General features: G+C 44.5%; 1 protein-coding gene across 2 annotated transcripts; it reads right to left on the reverse strand.

Annotated features, from left to right (window-relative positions):
- Positions 1-11,721: 11,721 nt before the first annotated feature.
- On the reverse strand, positions 11,722-15,380 carry AVPR1A (arginine vasopressin receptor 1A). 2 transcript variants are annotated; one of them, XM_064142903.1, is made up of 2 exons: positions 14,307-15,380; positions 11,722-12,470 (listed from the first exon to the last, which is right to left on the reverse strand). In XM_064142903.1, the coding sequence occupies exons 1-2, from the start codon at positions 15,304-15,306 to the stop codon at positions 12,187-12,189; spliced, it is 1,284 nt and encodes a 427-aa protein (XP_063998973.1). In that variant the 5' UTR covers positions 15,307-15,380; the 3' UTR covers positions 11,722-12,186. The 2 variants fall into 2 exon arrangements, with proteins under 2 accessions (XP_063998973.1, XP_063998972.1); XM_064142902.1 differs by having other exon boundaries at positions 12,326-12,470; positions 14,311-15,380.
- Between the last annotated feature and the right edge of the window lie 312 nt (positions 15,381-15,692).

Below are 15,692 nucleotides of genomic sequence, written 5' to 3' on the forward strand. Positions count from 1 at the left end.
AGATCAGGTTGTCCAGAGCCACATCCAGGCTGGCTTTAAAAAATTCCAGGGATGGGGCTTCCACTACCTCCCTAGGCAACCTGTTCCAGTGTCTCACCACCCTTATGGTGAAGAATATCTTTCTAACATCCAATCTGGATCTACCCATTTCTAGTTTTCCTCTATTCTCCTATGTCCTATCATTACCTGATATCTTAAAAAGTCCCTCACCAGCTCTCTTGTAGGCCCCCTTCAGATACTGGAAGGCCACAATAGGCTCCTCTGGGAGCCTTCTCCCTAGACTGAACAATCCAAACTCTCTCAGCCTGTCCTCATAGGAGAGGAGCTAGAACACCAGCTAATTTATCTTGCAGTTTTCTTATAGGAACATTTCCAAACCTGTTGGAAACTGTACTCCCATGTCAAGCTGGAGAGATGGAAATAAAGGAAAAAACAACCAGACTGCTAAGATGTGATTACTCATAAACCACAAATGCTAAAGGACAATATTAATAGATAAGTGGTTTATATTCTTGTCTTAATAAATCACAGAATCACAGAAATATTCAGATTGGAAAAGACCCGCAGAATTACTGAGTCCCACTGATATCCCTACTCATCAGGGTTCACCTTAAACCATATTTCCAAACACCACATCCAAATGACTTTCAAACACATCCAGGGCTGGTGACTTAAGCGTCTTCCTGGGCAGCCCATTCCAATGCCTGACCACACTTGCCCTGAAAAAATGTTTCCTAATGTCCATTCTAAAGCTACCCAGTTGCAGCTTGAGGCCATTCTGTTTTGTTCTGTCTCTACCTGTGAGAAGAGACCAGCACCAACCTCTCCACAACATCTTTTCAGGTAGCTGTAGACAGCAATGAGGTCTCCCCTCAGCCTCCTCCTCTTTTTCAAACTAAACAGCCTCAGCTCCTTCAGTTGCTCCTCATAAGATTTATTCTTCAGGTTCTTCTCCAACTTTGTTGCCCTCCTCTGCACTCACTCCAGCACCTCCACATCTCTCTTGTATTGAGGAGCCCAAAACTGACCACAATACTCGAAGTGTGGCCTCACCAGAGCCAAGCACAAGAGGACAATCATCTCCCTACTCCTGCTGGACACATAATTTCTAATCCCAGCCAGGATGCCATTGGCTTTCTTAGCCACTTGTGCACACTACTTGCTCATATTCAGCTGCTCGTTGATTAGAACCCGCAGGTCCCTTTCTGCTAGACAGCTTTACAGCCACACTGCCCCAAGCCTGTAGCTTTGCATGGGGGAATTATTCTGTGATAAACTATCAGCAGAAAATGATGCTTTAAAATCTTGTATTGAAATTCTCATGACTAGAGCTGGTAAACAAGGAAGCTTGAAGTCAAAATGTGTGTAGACACGGTTACTAATTTTTTGTCAGCACTTCATGTGAGAAAGTGGTGGTGGTGGTATCATAGCATCAGGTCAAGCACAGAACTCAGCAGCACTGAAATAATGTTAGTGTTCTTTTGAACCAGAAAATTTGTTATTCTCCCATAAAAGACCAGATATCAAGAGACAGAACCTACTGCAGCTGTATTTCCCAGCTCCTGTTAACAAATTCTCCCAAACAAGCTACCACATGTGGTATTAAAAAAACCAACAACAACAAAAAAAACAAAACAGAAACCCAAACCCACATGCAGCCAGAAAGAACTGCTCTTAGCTCTTATTTCATCCCCAAAACCTTTTTCTGCTCTTTATACCTGTTCCTCCATGAACTGTCCTCTCAGTGCTGAGGAACTTAAGACCTCATTTTAAAACATGTTCCCATCCCAACTAGAAGTGTGTAGAAAAGGATCTTAGCCACTTATCTCCTGAAAGAAATTCATGATCCCTACATGTCCATACAGTGGCAAAGGAGATGAGTACCTACATTGGTTGTCTGGAAGACCTTACATGAAGGTACTGCAACACACTCTCCAGGGCAGGTACACAGCCTGCCTGCTGCATAACTTGGAGCCTGTTAATTTGGGTCTGGAGGAGTGTGGGTCTTGTGCCCTGCTGCCAGCCCAGCAGCAGTGCAAGTAACCCCTACTTCTGCCCTGCTCCTGGTTTCATGGAGAAGGACAACAGATGCAAGTGTCCAGGTGAGTCTCTGGGCTCCTTTGTATCCTTGCTTGCAAGAGGGCTTAAAAAATTTAACAGAAAGATGCATTCAGAAACTCAACACCTTGGTACATGCAGAGTCCAACCAGAGTATCTTCCCAGCAGGAGCTGGAGTGTGCTGAGAAGGCTCTTGGGGTGTCCAGTTAATGTTCCCTGTTCTCCCTATGCTGGGCAAATGCAACTGGGAAGCCGGTGACACTCCTGGCCTCCTCACACAGACCATAGCATGCATGAACTTGGAGGCACATAGAGTTTGCTTTTTCATTTTACATGAACCCGGTATCTTCTGTGGAAAAAACAACACTTCTGATCAAAGAGGTCAAATCTGAGTTGTTTTCCATTAAGCTACTACATGCTTTCACTTTTGATTTAAAAATTTGGGAGGGAATGTTGTTAACCAGATTCATTGCTTCCTTTTTTCTTAGAGCGCTTCTGCTCGTGTTGAAAACAGTCACTGATCACATCAGGTGGAAATAATTTCACACTGGTTATAGTCTCAATGTTATAATAATTGTGGTGTTTCTAGGGAAAGAATCACAGAACATTAGAGGTTGGAGTGGACCTCCAGAGCTCATTGAGTCCAGCTCCCTTGCCAAAGCAGGAAAGCCTTCACGTGCTATAGATGGCAGAGATACCTAACATACCACTCTTACTTTCTTTATTACTGCTTTGTATTCTCCACACATTGCTAGCTTTTTGCTGGTCCTAGCACTTTGTGAAATAAGATATATTTTTCTGTATTGCAGATTGACCCTTAGGATTGTATCATCTGAGTATCTCCAGAGTCCTGTCTAATTAGGGTTTGAAAGGCCTGGAACACAAACGCTATGAGGAGAGGTTGAGGGAGCTGGGGTTGTTTAGCCTAGAGAAGAGGAGGCTCAGGGTTGACCTCATTACTGTCTGCAACTACCTGAAGGGAGGCTGTAGCCAGGTGGGGGTTGGTCTCTTCTCCCAGGCAACCAGCAACAGAACAAGGGGACACAGTCTCAAGTTGTGCCGGGGTAGGTGTAGGCTGGATGTTAGGAGGAAGTTGTTGTCAGAGAGAGTGATTGGCATTGGAATGGGCTGCCCAGGGAGGTGGTGGAGTCACCGTCCCTGGAGGTGTTCAAGAAGAGACTGGATGAGGCACTTATTGCCATGGTCTAGTTGACTGGCTAGGGCTGGGTGCGAGGTTGGACTGGATGATCTGCTAATGTCAAGTTCCTTTGTGAAATACATTGTACTTCACCATTCTTTTGCATAATCCAGTACGTGTGACCAGGTCCTTTGGCAGAATCCACCTCTTGGACAGGTGTAGTCTTCCCTGAAGGGGAAAATACCCAAACAGACTTTCCCAACAAATTCTTTTGATGAGTGGCAGGAACCCTGTCACCTTCTACCTTTTGTAACACATCTGGATGAGCTGGACCTGCTCAGTGCACTTAACCTCTACTGTTTACTACCCAGGTAGCTTGGGCTAGACGTTTTACCCAGTTCTTTAAGGTTCCTCCCCCCATTGCTTTTAAAATTTTTTGCAGCAAACCATTGCAACGTTCAATTTTGCCTGAGGTGGGTGCATAATAGGGAATGTGGTGTATCCATTCACTGCTGTGCTCTTTGGCACAAGTTTTTATGAGGTTATTCTTAAAATGAGTGCCATTATCTGATTCAATTCGCTCTGGAGTTCCATGTCACCTCATGATTTGTCTTTCCAAGCCAAGGATGGTGTTATATGCAGTAGCATGAGAAACTGGATAGGTTTCCACCCATTCGGTGCTTGCTTCTACCATGGTCAGCACATACTGCTTTCCAGTCTGAGAACGAGGTAGAGTGATGTAATCAATCTGCCCATCACTCACCATACCACAAGGGCTTCAGATGCTTGGCTTAATAGCAGCACAAATATCACAGTCATGTATAACTTGCATTATAGTGTCCATGGATATGTCAGTTGCTCTATCCTGTGTCCATTGGTAGGTAGCATCTCTACCTTGGTGTCCCATGAATCGTGGGCCCACCAAGCTAAGAACAGCTCACCTCAGTGTTTCCAGTCTAAATCCAAGCTACAGTTTGCATCTGTTTGAAACACCTTGGCAGCCAATTCTGCCTGATGGTTGTGCTGATGTTCCTCCCAGTTTACTCTTGGGCATGTGAGCATCTATGTGTTGTACTCTTACAGGAACTTTCTCTAGATGGGTAGCAATGTCCTGCCATAAGTCAGCAGCTCAAATTGGCTTTCCTTTCCATGGCCAATTATTTCTTTTCCAGTCCTTTAGCCAACCCCATAAGGCATTGGCCCCCATCCACAAGTCAGTATAGAAGTAAAACATGGGCCAATTCTCACTCTCAGCCACATCAAGAGCAAGTTGGATAGCTTTTACCTCTGCAAACTGGCTTGATTCACCTTCTCCAGCTTTTGCTTCAGCCACTGCTCACACAGGGCTCCAAACTGCAGCTCTCTCCATTTTCACTTGTTTCCAACAAGGCAACAGGAACCGCCTGTAAATAAAGCATAATTCCTTTTGTCATTTGACAAATCACCATAAGGAGGAGCTTCCTCAGCCCGAGTAACTGGCTCCTCTGGAGGATTTATTCAGTTTGTGCCTTCTGGCCAGTTGGTGATCATCTCCACTATGCCAGGTCATTCAAAACTCCCCATGCGTGCTCGCGGTGTTATGAGAGTCATCCACTTAGACCAGGTAGCACCGGCTGCGTAATGTGGCGATGACCTCTTTCTTTAAACATCCAGTTCAAAACTGGTCATCTGCGAGCCAAAAGAAGTTGAGAGTCTGTTCCGATAACTTCAGAAGTAGCTTTTACTCCTTCATAAGCAGTAAGAATCTCTTTCTCTGTTGGTGTATAGTTTGCTTCTGACCCCCTATATCCTCTACTCCAGAAACCAAGTGGTCGGCTGCATGTTTCTCCTGGGGCTCTTTGCCATACGCACCAGGTTGGACCATTATCACTTGCAGCTGTGTACAGAATGTTCTTAATGTCTGGACCAGTTTGAACAGGTCCCAAATCCATTGCATGAACTACTTCCTGCTTTATGTAAGCAAAAGGTGTACAATGTCCAAGTGTCTTACTGGACTCGGTCCTTAGTTCTAGTGTCTTGTGTAACACCTGGAAGCCCTCCTGTGCTCCCGTGGACATGCTGAAATGTCTCATGTTTAGAAAATACAATATTGGCTATTTAAAAATGTATCTGGAAGAGAAGTTTTCAGATTAATGTGGCAAAATTAGTCTCATGATTTGATATCACTGTTTCAGATCTCTGCCAACAATAGAGTGAATTGTTACCTGTGTCTTCCTCTGAGGTGACAGATACTTACAGGTATTTCAGAGGATGCATTTGTCTGTGCCTACCCTAGTCTGCAGATGTTTACTGCATAAATCTTCCTGCTTTGCACTAAGCCAGGAGACAGCATTTACTATCCCAATTTTGTTTCTCCAGCCAAGATTTTTCAGTTATTACTTTTACTTAAGAAAACATTCGAGTGCCTCCAAAGCAAGTTGGTCCTTTTGGTAAGAATGCTGCAACATTAAATGCCTCATAATCCTTTGGGTTTTTCACATCCACAACATCTTCAGCCAAAAACATTCTAGAATACTAGGAAGACTGTTGCCTTGTAGCTTGAAGATTCAGGCATCTGTTATGACATTTAGACTGCCTTGATCACCTCTTTCCAGAAAGGAGATTGATATTTAGGTTTCCTCCTTTCTTCTGCCTGAAACCTCTGTGGCTGCCCACATTCCCTGAAGAATATCTGTGTATTGTGGGGGCCAAAACCTTACAAGCTGCCTGTTAAATGGTTAAGTTGAAGGGATCGTTGTCCTTTTTTAAAGGTAGCCTTGTAGCTAGCCCTATTGGAGGAGATACTTACTCGATATTCACTGGAAAGGAGGATCCTTCTCTAAGTATATAATTTGTATGTTACAATTACAAAATGGAAAACATCTTGATACTTTCAAATTATCTTTGGGCTAGGACGTGGTTTATTTACTCTGAGTCACCAGTTCATCTCTTTCCCAGTATTCACTGTAGGGTTATTTTTTTTATAGGATCCACATTCCTTCCTCCAAAAGGACTTTGATATGAATGTGTTTTAATGACAATCTTGTCTGCTGAACTGCAGATAGATAATTCAAGCACCACTAAATTCACTTGACCAGTACTGGATATGTGGCCATTGTCACTTGGAGGTACAATCCAGTGTTCTGCCAGTACCTGTGCCTTTGTAAGAGGGAATAGACAAAGGTAAAAATGGGTCTGCAGTGATTTCCTACCTGTGCTTACAAGCTGGAATGACACAGATGAACACAAAGAGGAACACCAATGGCTGGATGGCTTCTGCTTCTGCAGTAAGCTTTTGTCTTGATGATGCTATTGCTCAGGGTATTTGTGCCCTACAGGAGCAGTATTTTCTATCTTGTTTCTAAGGCTCTGCAATTGGTGTTGGTTTTGGTTTGCGTTTTTTGGTTTTGTTTGTTTATTTGTTTGTTTTTCTGAGTAAGACAACTCCTTGATTCGCAGGCCACAGCCTGTAATGATTCCTGTTAAATGAGACAAAGTATAAGAAATATATCCTAGCGAATCATTCATAAGTCAAAATGGGATCCAAATCATGGGGAATATTTTAATTCAGTCCTGTTAAGGCTGCATTTTTTGAACCAGTGGCAGAAGTAAAGCTTTATGAATATGTTTAAACAGGACTAGGTGGTCTTTGAAGTCTTCCAGCTAGATATATTCTGTGATTCTGTGTTATAGAAACCCATAATAAATCACAGCAGTTCAAAACTGTTCTTGGAATTGACTTCGTTTGGTATGAAATGCAAAGAAAGATGCTTTGTATTTAATTCCTCAGTAAAAGGAAAACCAAACAAACTCCATTCAAGAGGTGGCAAATTTGTAGATGTCCTTCCACTAGTCCTCAGAGTATTTTCTGAAGACCATCCTTTCCTTGCAGAGCACTGAATACAGTGCAAAAACTCTACTTCTCCTCTCCCACCCACCACTCTGGGGGAAAAAAAAAACGTTGGAGCTGGGCAATGGGTTTGAAATGTGCACTATATTGGAAATGTGCAGAAGATTCTTCTCTGATTAGAGGAAAGTCTGCCCGTACCTGGCAACATCTTGGTCCACTTAGAAAGGTAGAGATTTGCTGATCTCCTCAACATAGAGCTGAGAAGAGAGCTTTGCAATCCCAATGCTGCTTCACAGCCTTGCTTTTCAAACATGGAGTTACCCAGTGGACTGTGTCAGGAATTCAGCTAAAAATGGATGTCCTTATGAAGACCTCAGGCTTATTTGCATGTAAACTGTTACCCCAAGCAAGTTTATACTAAGACATGACAAATTACTGAGCAGTTGTACCAAAACAGCAATGCAGTATTAATTCATTAACACCGTTCTAATCCAGGAGTTTGTGCAGGACTTGTACTGGGAGAAGCAGACCCATGCTGGCTGGCTCTAACAAAGCTCAGCAGGGACTAGTTGTGATTGTTGTTAGTTTGCTTTTACATGCCTGCACAAAGCATTCTGCATGGCTTAGATTATTTTCGACAGTTCCCTGCCTTTCTCAAAACTAGCTGGGTTTACTCTTGTGTGAGGAGCTGTTGCCTGAACCAGCCAGGGACTGCTCCCTGTGAAGCAGCTGTGATGTTCCTGGACATTGAAAGCTGTTCATTCATATTCCTGGTAATTTCTTTACCAACGTAGCAAGTGCTGCACTTCCCAGGAAAGTCCATTCCTAAAGAAAGCACACAGAGAACTACCTTGTAACTGTAACTAAAGCTTCAAACTAGTGTTTAAGTATGTGAATTCTTTTCTGCTTCTGCAATACAGAAGGGACTTCCCCATCCTGTACAAGAAGGATTGTGCAATTGAAATGTGCAGGCATGTTTTAGAAGAGGACATTGCATTTCATTAGTTGTTTCCGTAGATGAGGAATTCAGTCTAGGAAAACTGTCTAAGAGCTTCCACCACATAGCAACTAACTTTGTATTTCAGCAGTAGATGTACTAGAAGATCTGGGTTCACTTCCCAGTGCTGGGTCACTGGTACATGTTCTCAGACACCATCCAGTGCTGCAATTTCTGTCCTTTTTCTGTCATAGAATCATAGAATCAGCCAGGTTGGAAGAGACCTCCAAGATCATCCAGTCCAACCTATCCCCCAGCCCTATCCAGTCAACTAGACCACGGCACTAAGTGCCTCATCCAGTCTTTTCTTGAAGACCTCCAGGTATGGTGCCTCCACCACCTCCCTGGGCAGCCCATTCCAATGCCAATCACTCTCTCTGTGAAGAACTTCCTCCTAACATCCAGCCTATACTTCCCCCGGCACAACTTGAGACTGTGTCCCCTTGTTCTGTTGCTGTTTTCCATGTGCACAAATTGGAAATGCATGTGTGTGCACTTGAATAAAGTCCTCCAGTCTGGACAGTTTGGGCCATAAGGTTTGCTGCATGCCCTTGCAGGATTGCAGACATGAAGTTTGTCTTCCTGTGGACATGATGTGCTTACATAGGAAAACCAAAACAAACCCCAAACCTTTTTTTTTTTTTTTTTTAACCAATAATATATTTACCTACAAATTTTTAAGGAAAAAAAAATATCAGCTTTTTGACAGCTTACCTCTTTGATTTAAAATAAATAAATAATTTTCCTCCTCTGTATCATTTCTGCCATTTAATGGTCTTTAAAAATGTCAGGTTTCTGTGCAGTGTCAGCACAAACAACACAGCACAGGCTCATACGTTCCATCATGTTCTATATGAGAAGCTAAATATTTTGCTTCCCAAAAGTAAAAAAAAAATATTAAAAGGGTCCATTTAGAAAATGACTAACTGGTATGTTAGATGTTTTAACAATGCTAGCAGCATATATTGGCAAGCAGATTCCAGGTTCCTTCTTTACATGTGTCCTTCAGGCACTATGTCCAATAGAAAAATATTTTCATTTTATTCACTCCCTAAAGCTTTTACTGGAAACAACTCATTAAAACTAATTAAGAAGTCTTGTGTTTCCCAAAAATAGATGGAGCATCAGCAAATGTATTTCTGGCCTTGTAATATCTAATCATGCAAAAGAGATGAAGTACTTCTCATCAACACAGATTTATTGGAATGTTTCCATGTCTTAAGTGTGCCATAGTTTCACAATTCCTTCTTTGCTTCTGTTTTCATGATCACCCACCCAAAGCAGCTGTTAAAAAATCCATCTCCATAGATGAACAATTGAGCTCTACCTTCCCGTGTAACAATTATGTGAAAGAAGACCAAATCCTCAGTATTAAAGAAAAATTAAAAAAGCCTGGAATCCAAATACCACTAAGTGGTGCTGTCAGTACAACTATAGAAACTGTAGAGCACTCACAGGGCATGTTTATGCTGACAGCCCTACGTCTGGTTGTTCTTAAGGCCAAGATGGATGTGACTCTGGGCAACCTGATCTAGTGCTAGATGTCCCTGCCCATGGGAGGGGGGTTGGAACTAGATGATGCTTGGGGTCCCCTCCAACCCTGATAATTCTGTAGTTCTGACACACCCCAATTATAATCCTAGATTTTGTAACCCACTTGGAAGAAACTGAACATTTTGAGTTGGTTTATATATATACTGGTCATTTCCCAGCTTAATTTTATTACCAACATTTCACATGTTGTTTTCTTGTCACCTGCTCCATTTCAATAAAAAGTGTAATAGAAAAATAATTCAGTGTTGGAAACACGAACAGCCAATTGCTTTTTAATAGATGTATTTTATGTACAAAGAAACTAGCAGCACAAGTAGAAAACAAGGCAAAGGATAGTCTACTTAATTTGAAACATTTGCAATTTCAGCAACTCTGAAGAACTTAGTTGTAAAACATATGCAGTACATGTTATGTGCACAAATATACACACACTCAATGCCACTGCATGCATTTTTTTCAGGCTAAAATGTAAGTTTGGGTTCACAAACTTACTCAGAACTGGTGAGAGCTGTAGATACATTTGTGTTTTAAAGGTGATAAAAAAGACAGTCCATTAAATACGAGACATTCCACTGTTCTGTCCTCTAGGTTCTAGTGTTTTGGATAACATTCAATCATTTTAAATAACATTTTGAAAAGCATTCAAAATAGAGAAGAGTAGGTCTAGACTGGATGTTAGGACCAAGTTCTTTACTCTGGGGGTAGTGGAACACTGGAACAAGGTGCTCAGGGAGGTGGTTGAGGCCCCATCCCTGGAGATACTCAAGGGTGAGGCTCGACAGGGCTCTGGGCAACCTGATTTAGCTGAGGATGCCTCTGTTTACTGCAGGGGTGTCTAGACTAGATGACCTTCAGAGGTCCCTTCCAACCCTACCCATTCTATGAATATACTAGATTTTCTTCAGTGACAACAAAATGGAAAGATTTTTTAAGCTATACTCTTCCCTGTTCTTTGTGAATATGTTTGTGAGCTTCTGGAGTGGACAACACATTGAATATGATCATATCCCGCATCTAGCCCTGTTAATTCCTGCTACTATTATTGTAACAAGCACAGAGCCAGCAATATCCTTGGTGAAAACCATCTTTTTCTCTCCTTAAGCAATAAGAAAAGCAATTTTGTTTGCCTAGGTAGGAAAGAGAGAAAGCTGTTGCTGTGATTCCTTCTTGCAAATATAAGCATACACATTATGCAGTCATGCACATGTGCCAGCTGGGACTCCCATCAGAAACCCTGTGCATGTATAAAGGGAATGCCTGGATTTCAGGAGCAAGAGAGATCAGGAAGATGGAGCAAACACGTAGTTTTACTTCTCAAAGAGATCCTCATGACTTTAAAACCACAGCAAAACTCATTCAAGGAACTTCAAAATCCAATCTCCAGGTTAAAACCAGATTCCATGGAAAGATGTAAAGGGATTATTTACAGGCTGCAAGAACTATATTTGACTTGGGGGACACTGTTGTGAAAACCAGCACAACTTGAATACTTTAGTAAATGTCTTCTGATTAATTTTTTACTGCAGTTTACTGTGAATTTTGAGGACTGTATTGCTGTGATTTGTCAAAAAAAAAAAGAAGAAACAAGCTGACAACACCGACGATTTTTATATGCTCCCAGAAGACTTGTAAATCTGAGTCTGATCTGTGCCTTGGAACACACTGATTCTTCAGTTCTTATCCAACAGCCACCTTCTTCCAAATTTTTGGGGCTATTTGCTTGAGAATCAAATGTGGTTTGAATTTAGCTGTCTTAATTAAGGGGGAAAAACACAAAAAGAAGCAATTCTCATCCATAAAGCAAGTAGTTCTGGTATCCACAAATTTTCTTAGTATGTGTTTGTAACAGTGCTGAGCTACTCATAGCTTAACATAATTATTTACCAATGGCTTAATTTTCAATTAGTTTAAAAAAAATCGAGGTAGGTGTGACAATATGAAAAGAAAAAAAAAATTAATAAAATTGCTGTATAACTTCCATGAGCATGAAAGGAAATGTTACCCTGAAAGTGAAACCTCCCAATACGCATACAAACATCACAGCACTGAAGGATTTGTATTCAAGTGGGCTGTTACATTTCAGTAGCTGAGAACTGCTAAACCTTTACAAGATAAAGCAGCATAATCAATTAAATTCCCAATAACTCAGAGTCTATCTGTGTATTTTTATTTTGTGATCTTGCTCATATAATCTCATTTTTTCCTGTGAATTCATTGGACAGTCATGGGAAATTTTAGGCATTAAGACTACAGAGTGGAGTTACCCAACACACGACAGCTCAACTACTTTCACAGCTATAAACAGCAAGCAATCAATGCACATAGTATTTCAGAAATGAAGAAACTTAAAATAATAAATTCTACTTAGAAAAATATTTGCTTTATTGTTGTCACACCTCCCTGATCAGTGGCCCAAGTCCTAATACCTTTCAGAAAATAATTTACACACTGTAGAATACTTTATTGAGCAATGTAGCACATTTTGTCATACGGAGAACTTAGTCATTTCTTGTTACCATGCCTGGTGCCTTTGACCAGCATGAAGTTCTGCTCCTTAACCTTCCCAAGTGCTGGTTTTGGGCAGCAAGCCCTGCCTGCCCTGGGTTTATCTCAGGTTGGAATAGGGATAAAGCTGGTTGATTTGGAGTGGGGTGACTCTCTCCAGGTGCTCAGGCTGTGGGTTGGGCTTCTGTGATTGGTGAAAGAAGTCTGTCGCCTGCTGTTGCTGTTTGAATCTTCTTTACTCAGCGTCTGCCTTATTTTTTGGCAGCAAGGAAAGCTCTGTATGCAGTCTTGCAGGAGGTGCCCACTGAAGAACATGTAGATCCAGGGATTGCAGCAACTGTTCAGACTGGCCAACAGAGCTGTGACAGTAGTCGCGGTGTTTTCAGAATCTGAGGAGGGGGGAGAAAGCAGTTTAATCAGCAAAAGGACATTTGCATTATTCAGTCAATTCATTAACTGTTGGGTTTATTTTCATGAATAATCACAGGTCTAAAAAGTCAAACAGCAAGATTTGAAATGAGTCCTAAAGACATCATCAAAAAAGTTCTTATTTATGTAAGGCTGCCACTGAAGTCAACGGGAGTTTGTCTGAACTTCAAAAAGCTGTGACAGAGATTATGGGGCAATTAATCCAAAATAATACTTTAGTCCCATTTCCACTGATGTTTATCCATGTGTTGATAAGCTCATGCTTTAAATACTGAACAGTTTGTATTCAGACTTATGGTTTAAAAACTGGTTACCCTGAGGTGGCAGTGGCAAAATTCCCACTGATTTCCCACTGCCTTCAATAATGCTGAATTTTGCTCTTTACATTTGCACTCTGGAAAGTGTTGAATGATCAAGTAACTACTGGCTTGTGAGTCAGATCTGGGTTTCAGAGGTTGAAGAAATTTCACTTCAGGGAAAAACAGAAGTTAGCCCTATGCTGTAAACCTGTTATGGTCTTCTGTCTTAGAAGCTAGTTAAATTATCAAATATTCTAAATATATATTTAGTCTAATCAACTATTAGTGATCTTTCTTTGTAAATATCAAATCTCCATGGAAGTGTAACTGCTGTGTTGTGCAGTTCTGTAGATTTCAAGAATCTCTTCAAACAAATCCACCAAATACCTGTCTGTTCAAGTGAGTTTCCATTTCTTTTAAAGTGAGGGAAAAAAAATATATGTATCTGTGTACTTCAAGCATTTATTTCTCTATTGAGACCTGCATTTTAGGCTTGGTTTCATTCCCATATTAGGGGCAATTACTGCTTTCTCTATACAGTAAGTGGTATTTTGAGGATATTAAAAAACAAAGAAACTCCCTAAAAAACTAAAACACACACACAAACCCCAAGAAACAAACAAAACCCCAACCCCAAATTTCAACATTTGGCTTGCTGCCTTCACATTATGAGGAAATGGCAAATGATTCTATCTTGCCTGCCATTCCCTATGTAGTACCTTATAAACTCACCAGTTATTTTCAGCCAGATTAAACAGTGAGACAGGTGTCTTCAAAACAATAAACTGCCACTGTTTCACGAGAACTGGTGGCTGACTAACGGAGCTACTCATAGGCAAGTGCTGTATTGAGAAAGGCAGTGGGTTGAGACTGCGCTCAGTTCCTTTATTAGGCTGCAAAGGACGTACATGCAAGGCAGTTACAGGAGAGAAGGCTTAGGATAAAGCTCCCTGCCGGTATAATACTCTTGACATACACATGTGTGTGCTTTAAAATAACACGGCCCGCGTCTAAAGTTTTATTAATCGGCAACTTCAAAAGGAAGAAAATGCTGCTGGTTGAAATTACCGGAGCAAACACTTCAGTTCTCATGCGCTAATTTTGCTCTGGAAGAGAACGCGGCGGCTGCTGCTGCTTCCCAGGGAACCCGGGGGCCACCAGCAGCCGCTTCGCTCCGGCTGCTCCCGGGACAGTCCGAGCTGAGCTCCACTGCCCGCAGCTGCCTGGGGCCGCCTCGTCCGGGAGTGCGGATTGTGCCAGCGGGGCGGCCCCGAGGGCTTGCTCACCGCGCCGCGCACCGGCGCCTGCGAGGCGAGGGACGTTCAGCTGCTATGTCCCGGGAAGAAAGGGGCCCGTTCAAGTGAGGGCTTGCCTCGGTCACGCTCTCGGCTCCCGCGTCCCATCTCACCCACTCTCGCCCTGGGAGAGCGGGCTGCGCCACCAGAGGAGCCCGTGCGGCCGAGGGGAAAGCGGCGGAGATCTCTCCCTGGCACCTACCGACCCAAGAGAAGCGCTGATCCCAGACAGACCACATCTGGATGGTGAAGAAAGGTGCCCAGCAGACGACGTACGCCGAAACGATGACGAAGGTCATCTTGACGGTGCGGATCTTGGCTCGGGAGATGGTCTTCACGCTGCTGACAACACAGGGGGCAAGAAGCAGTCCATGCTGCGCGCCGCCGCCTCCCGCCCGCCGCCCGCCGCCTGCCTCCTCCCCCGGGCGCGTCTTGCCTCTGACGTTGCGCCAGATGTGGTAGCAGATGAAGCTGTAGCAGGTGACGAGGATGAGGACGGGCGCGACGAAGATGCCGCCGGTGATCCAAGTAATGTAAGCGCGGGGCCCCCAGGGCATAATAAAGTGCGCCCAGCAGTCGTAGACCTGTGAGCCCAGTTCCACCTCGCTGAGGGAGAAGATGAAGTACTGCGGGGTGCTGAGCAGCAGGCTGAGCGCCCAGGCCGCCGCGATCATCCCATAGGAGCGTTTGGTGGGCTGCTGCAGAGTCTTCAGTGGGTGACAGACGGCGATGTAGCGATCGGCGGTCATGGCCACCAGCATGTACGCCGAGGCGAACATGCCGAAGACCTGCAGGTGCTTGACGACGCGGCAAAGCCCGTCGGGGCCGTGGAAGCGGTGGGTCACCTCCCAGCAGAGCTGGGGCAGCACCTGGAAGAAGGCCACCACCAGGTCGGCCAGGCTGAGATGGCGGATGAAGAGGTGCATGCGGGACGCCTTGCGCGGCGTGCGCCGCAGGGCCAGCAGCACGCTGCCGTTGCCCACCACCGCCACGGCGAAGGTGACGGCCAGCACGGCGATCTCCAGCTTTGCCAACTCCTCGTCGCGCCCGAAGGGGTCCCAGCCCCCCAGGCTACCGTTGGGTGACCCCGACCACGCCTCAGGGCTGGGGCTGCTGCCGTCGGGTTCCGTCAGCCGCCACCGGCTGCCGTTCCCGGGCGAGACTGCCGCCCGGGGAGAGCCGGCTCCGCCAGCGAGGCGCATGGAGGGGGCTGCGCTGCGAGGCCCGGCGAGGCCCCCGTACGCCCGCTCGGCCGTCGCCGATTCCCGTCGCCTCCCCGCTCTGGCGGCGCTGAGCTCCGGCTCAGGTGCCTTTATGCCCCACGGCGGGAGGCGAGGCGAGCGGGGAGCTCCCGTGCCAGTGGCTGCCCAGCGCTTGACGCCATCCTCGTCTTCCCCCCCGTTGCCACCGCCCCGTCCGTGCCCCCCGCGCTCTCCCCCCGCCGCCGGAGGCTCGTTCGGCCGCTTCTAGGGAGGAGAACGCTCCGGAGAAGGGACGGGCTCGCCCCGCCCAAAAAGTGTTCGCTAGGAGACGAACGGGGTTCGCCGCTATCCCTGACTGAACAGGGAGGCGATGTGACAAGGGGCAG

This window comes from Pogoniulus pusillus, chromosome 4, assembly GCF_015220805.1.
Source record: "Pogoniulus pusillus isolate bPogPus1 chromosome 4, bPogPus1.pri, whole genome shotgun sequence".
NCBI lineage: Eukaryota > Metazoa > Chordata > Aves > Piciformes > Lybiidae > Pogoniulus > Pogoniulus pusillus.

Coding starts and splice junctions, on each gene's coding strand:
- AVPR1A (XM_064142903.1), bottom strand. CDS start 15,306: ATGCGCCTCGCTGGCGGAGCCGGCTCTCCCCGGGCGGCAGTCTCGCCC. Junction 12,471..14,306: donor TCAGCGCTTCTCTTGGGTCG/GTAGGTGCCAGG, acceptor CCCCCTCCTCAG/ATTCTGAAAACACCGCGACT.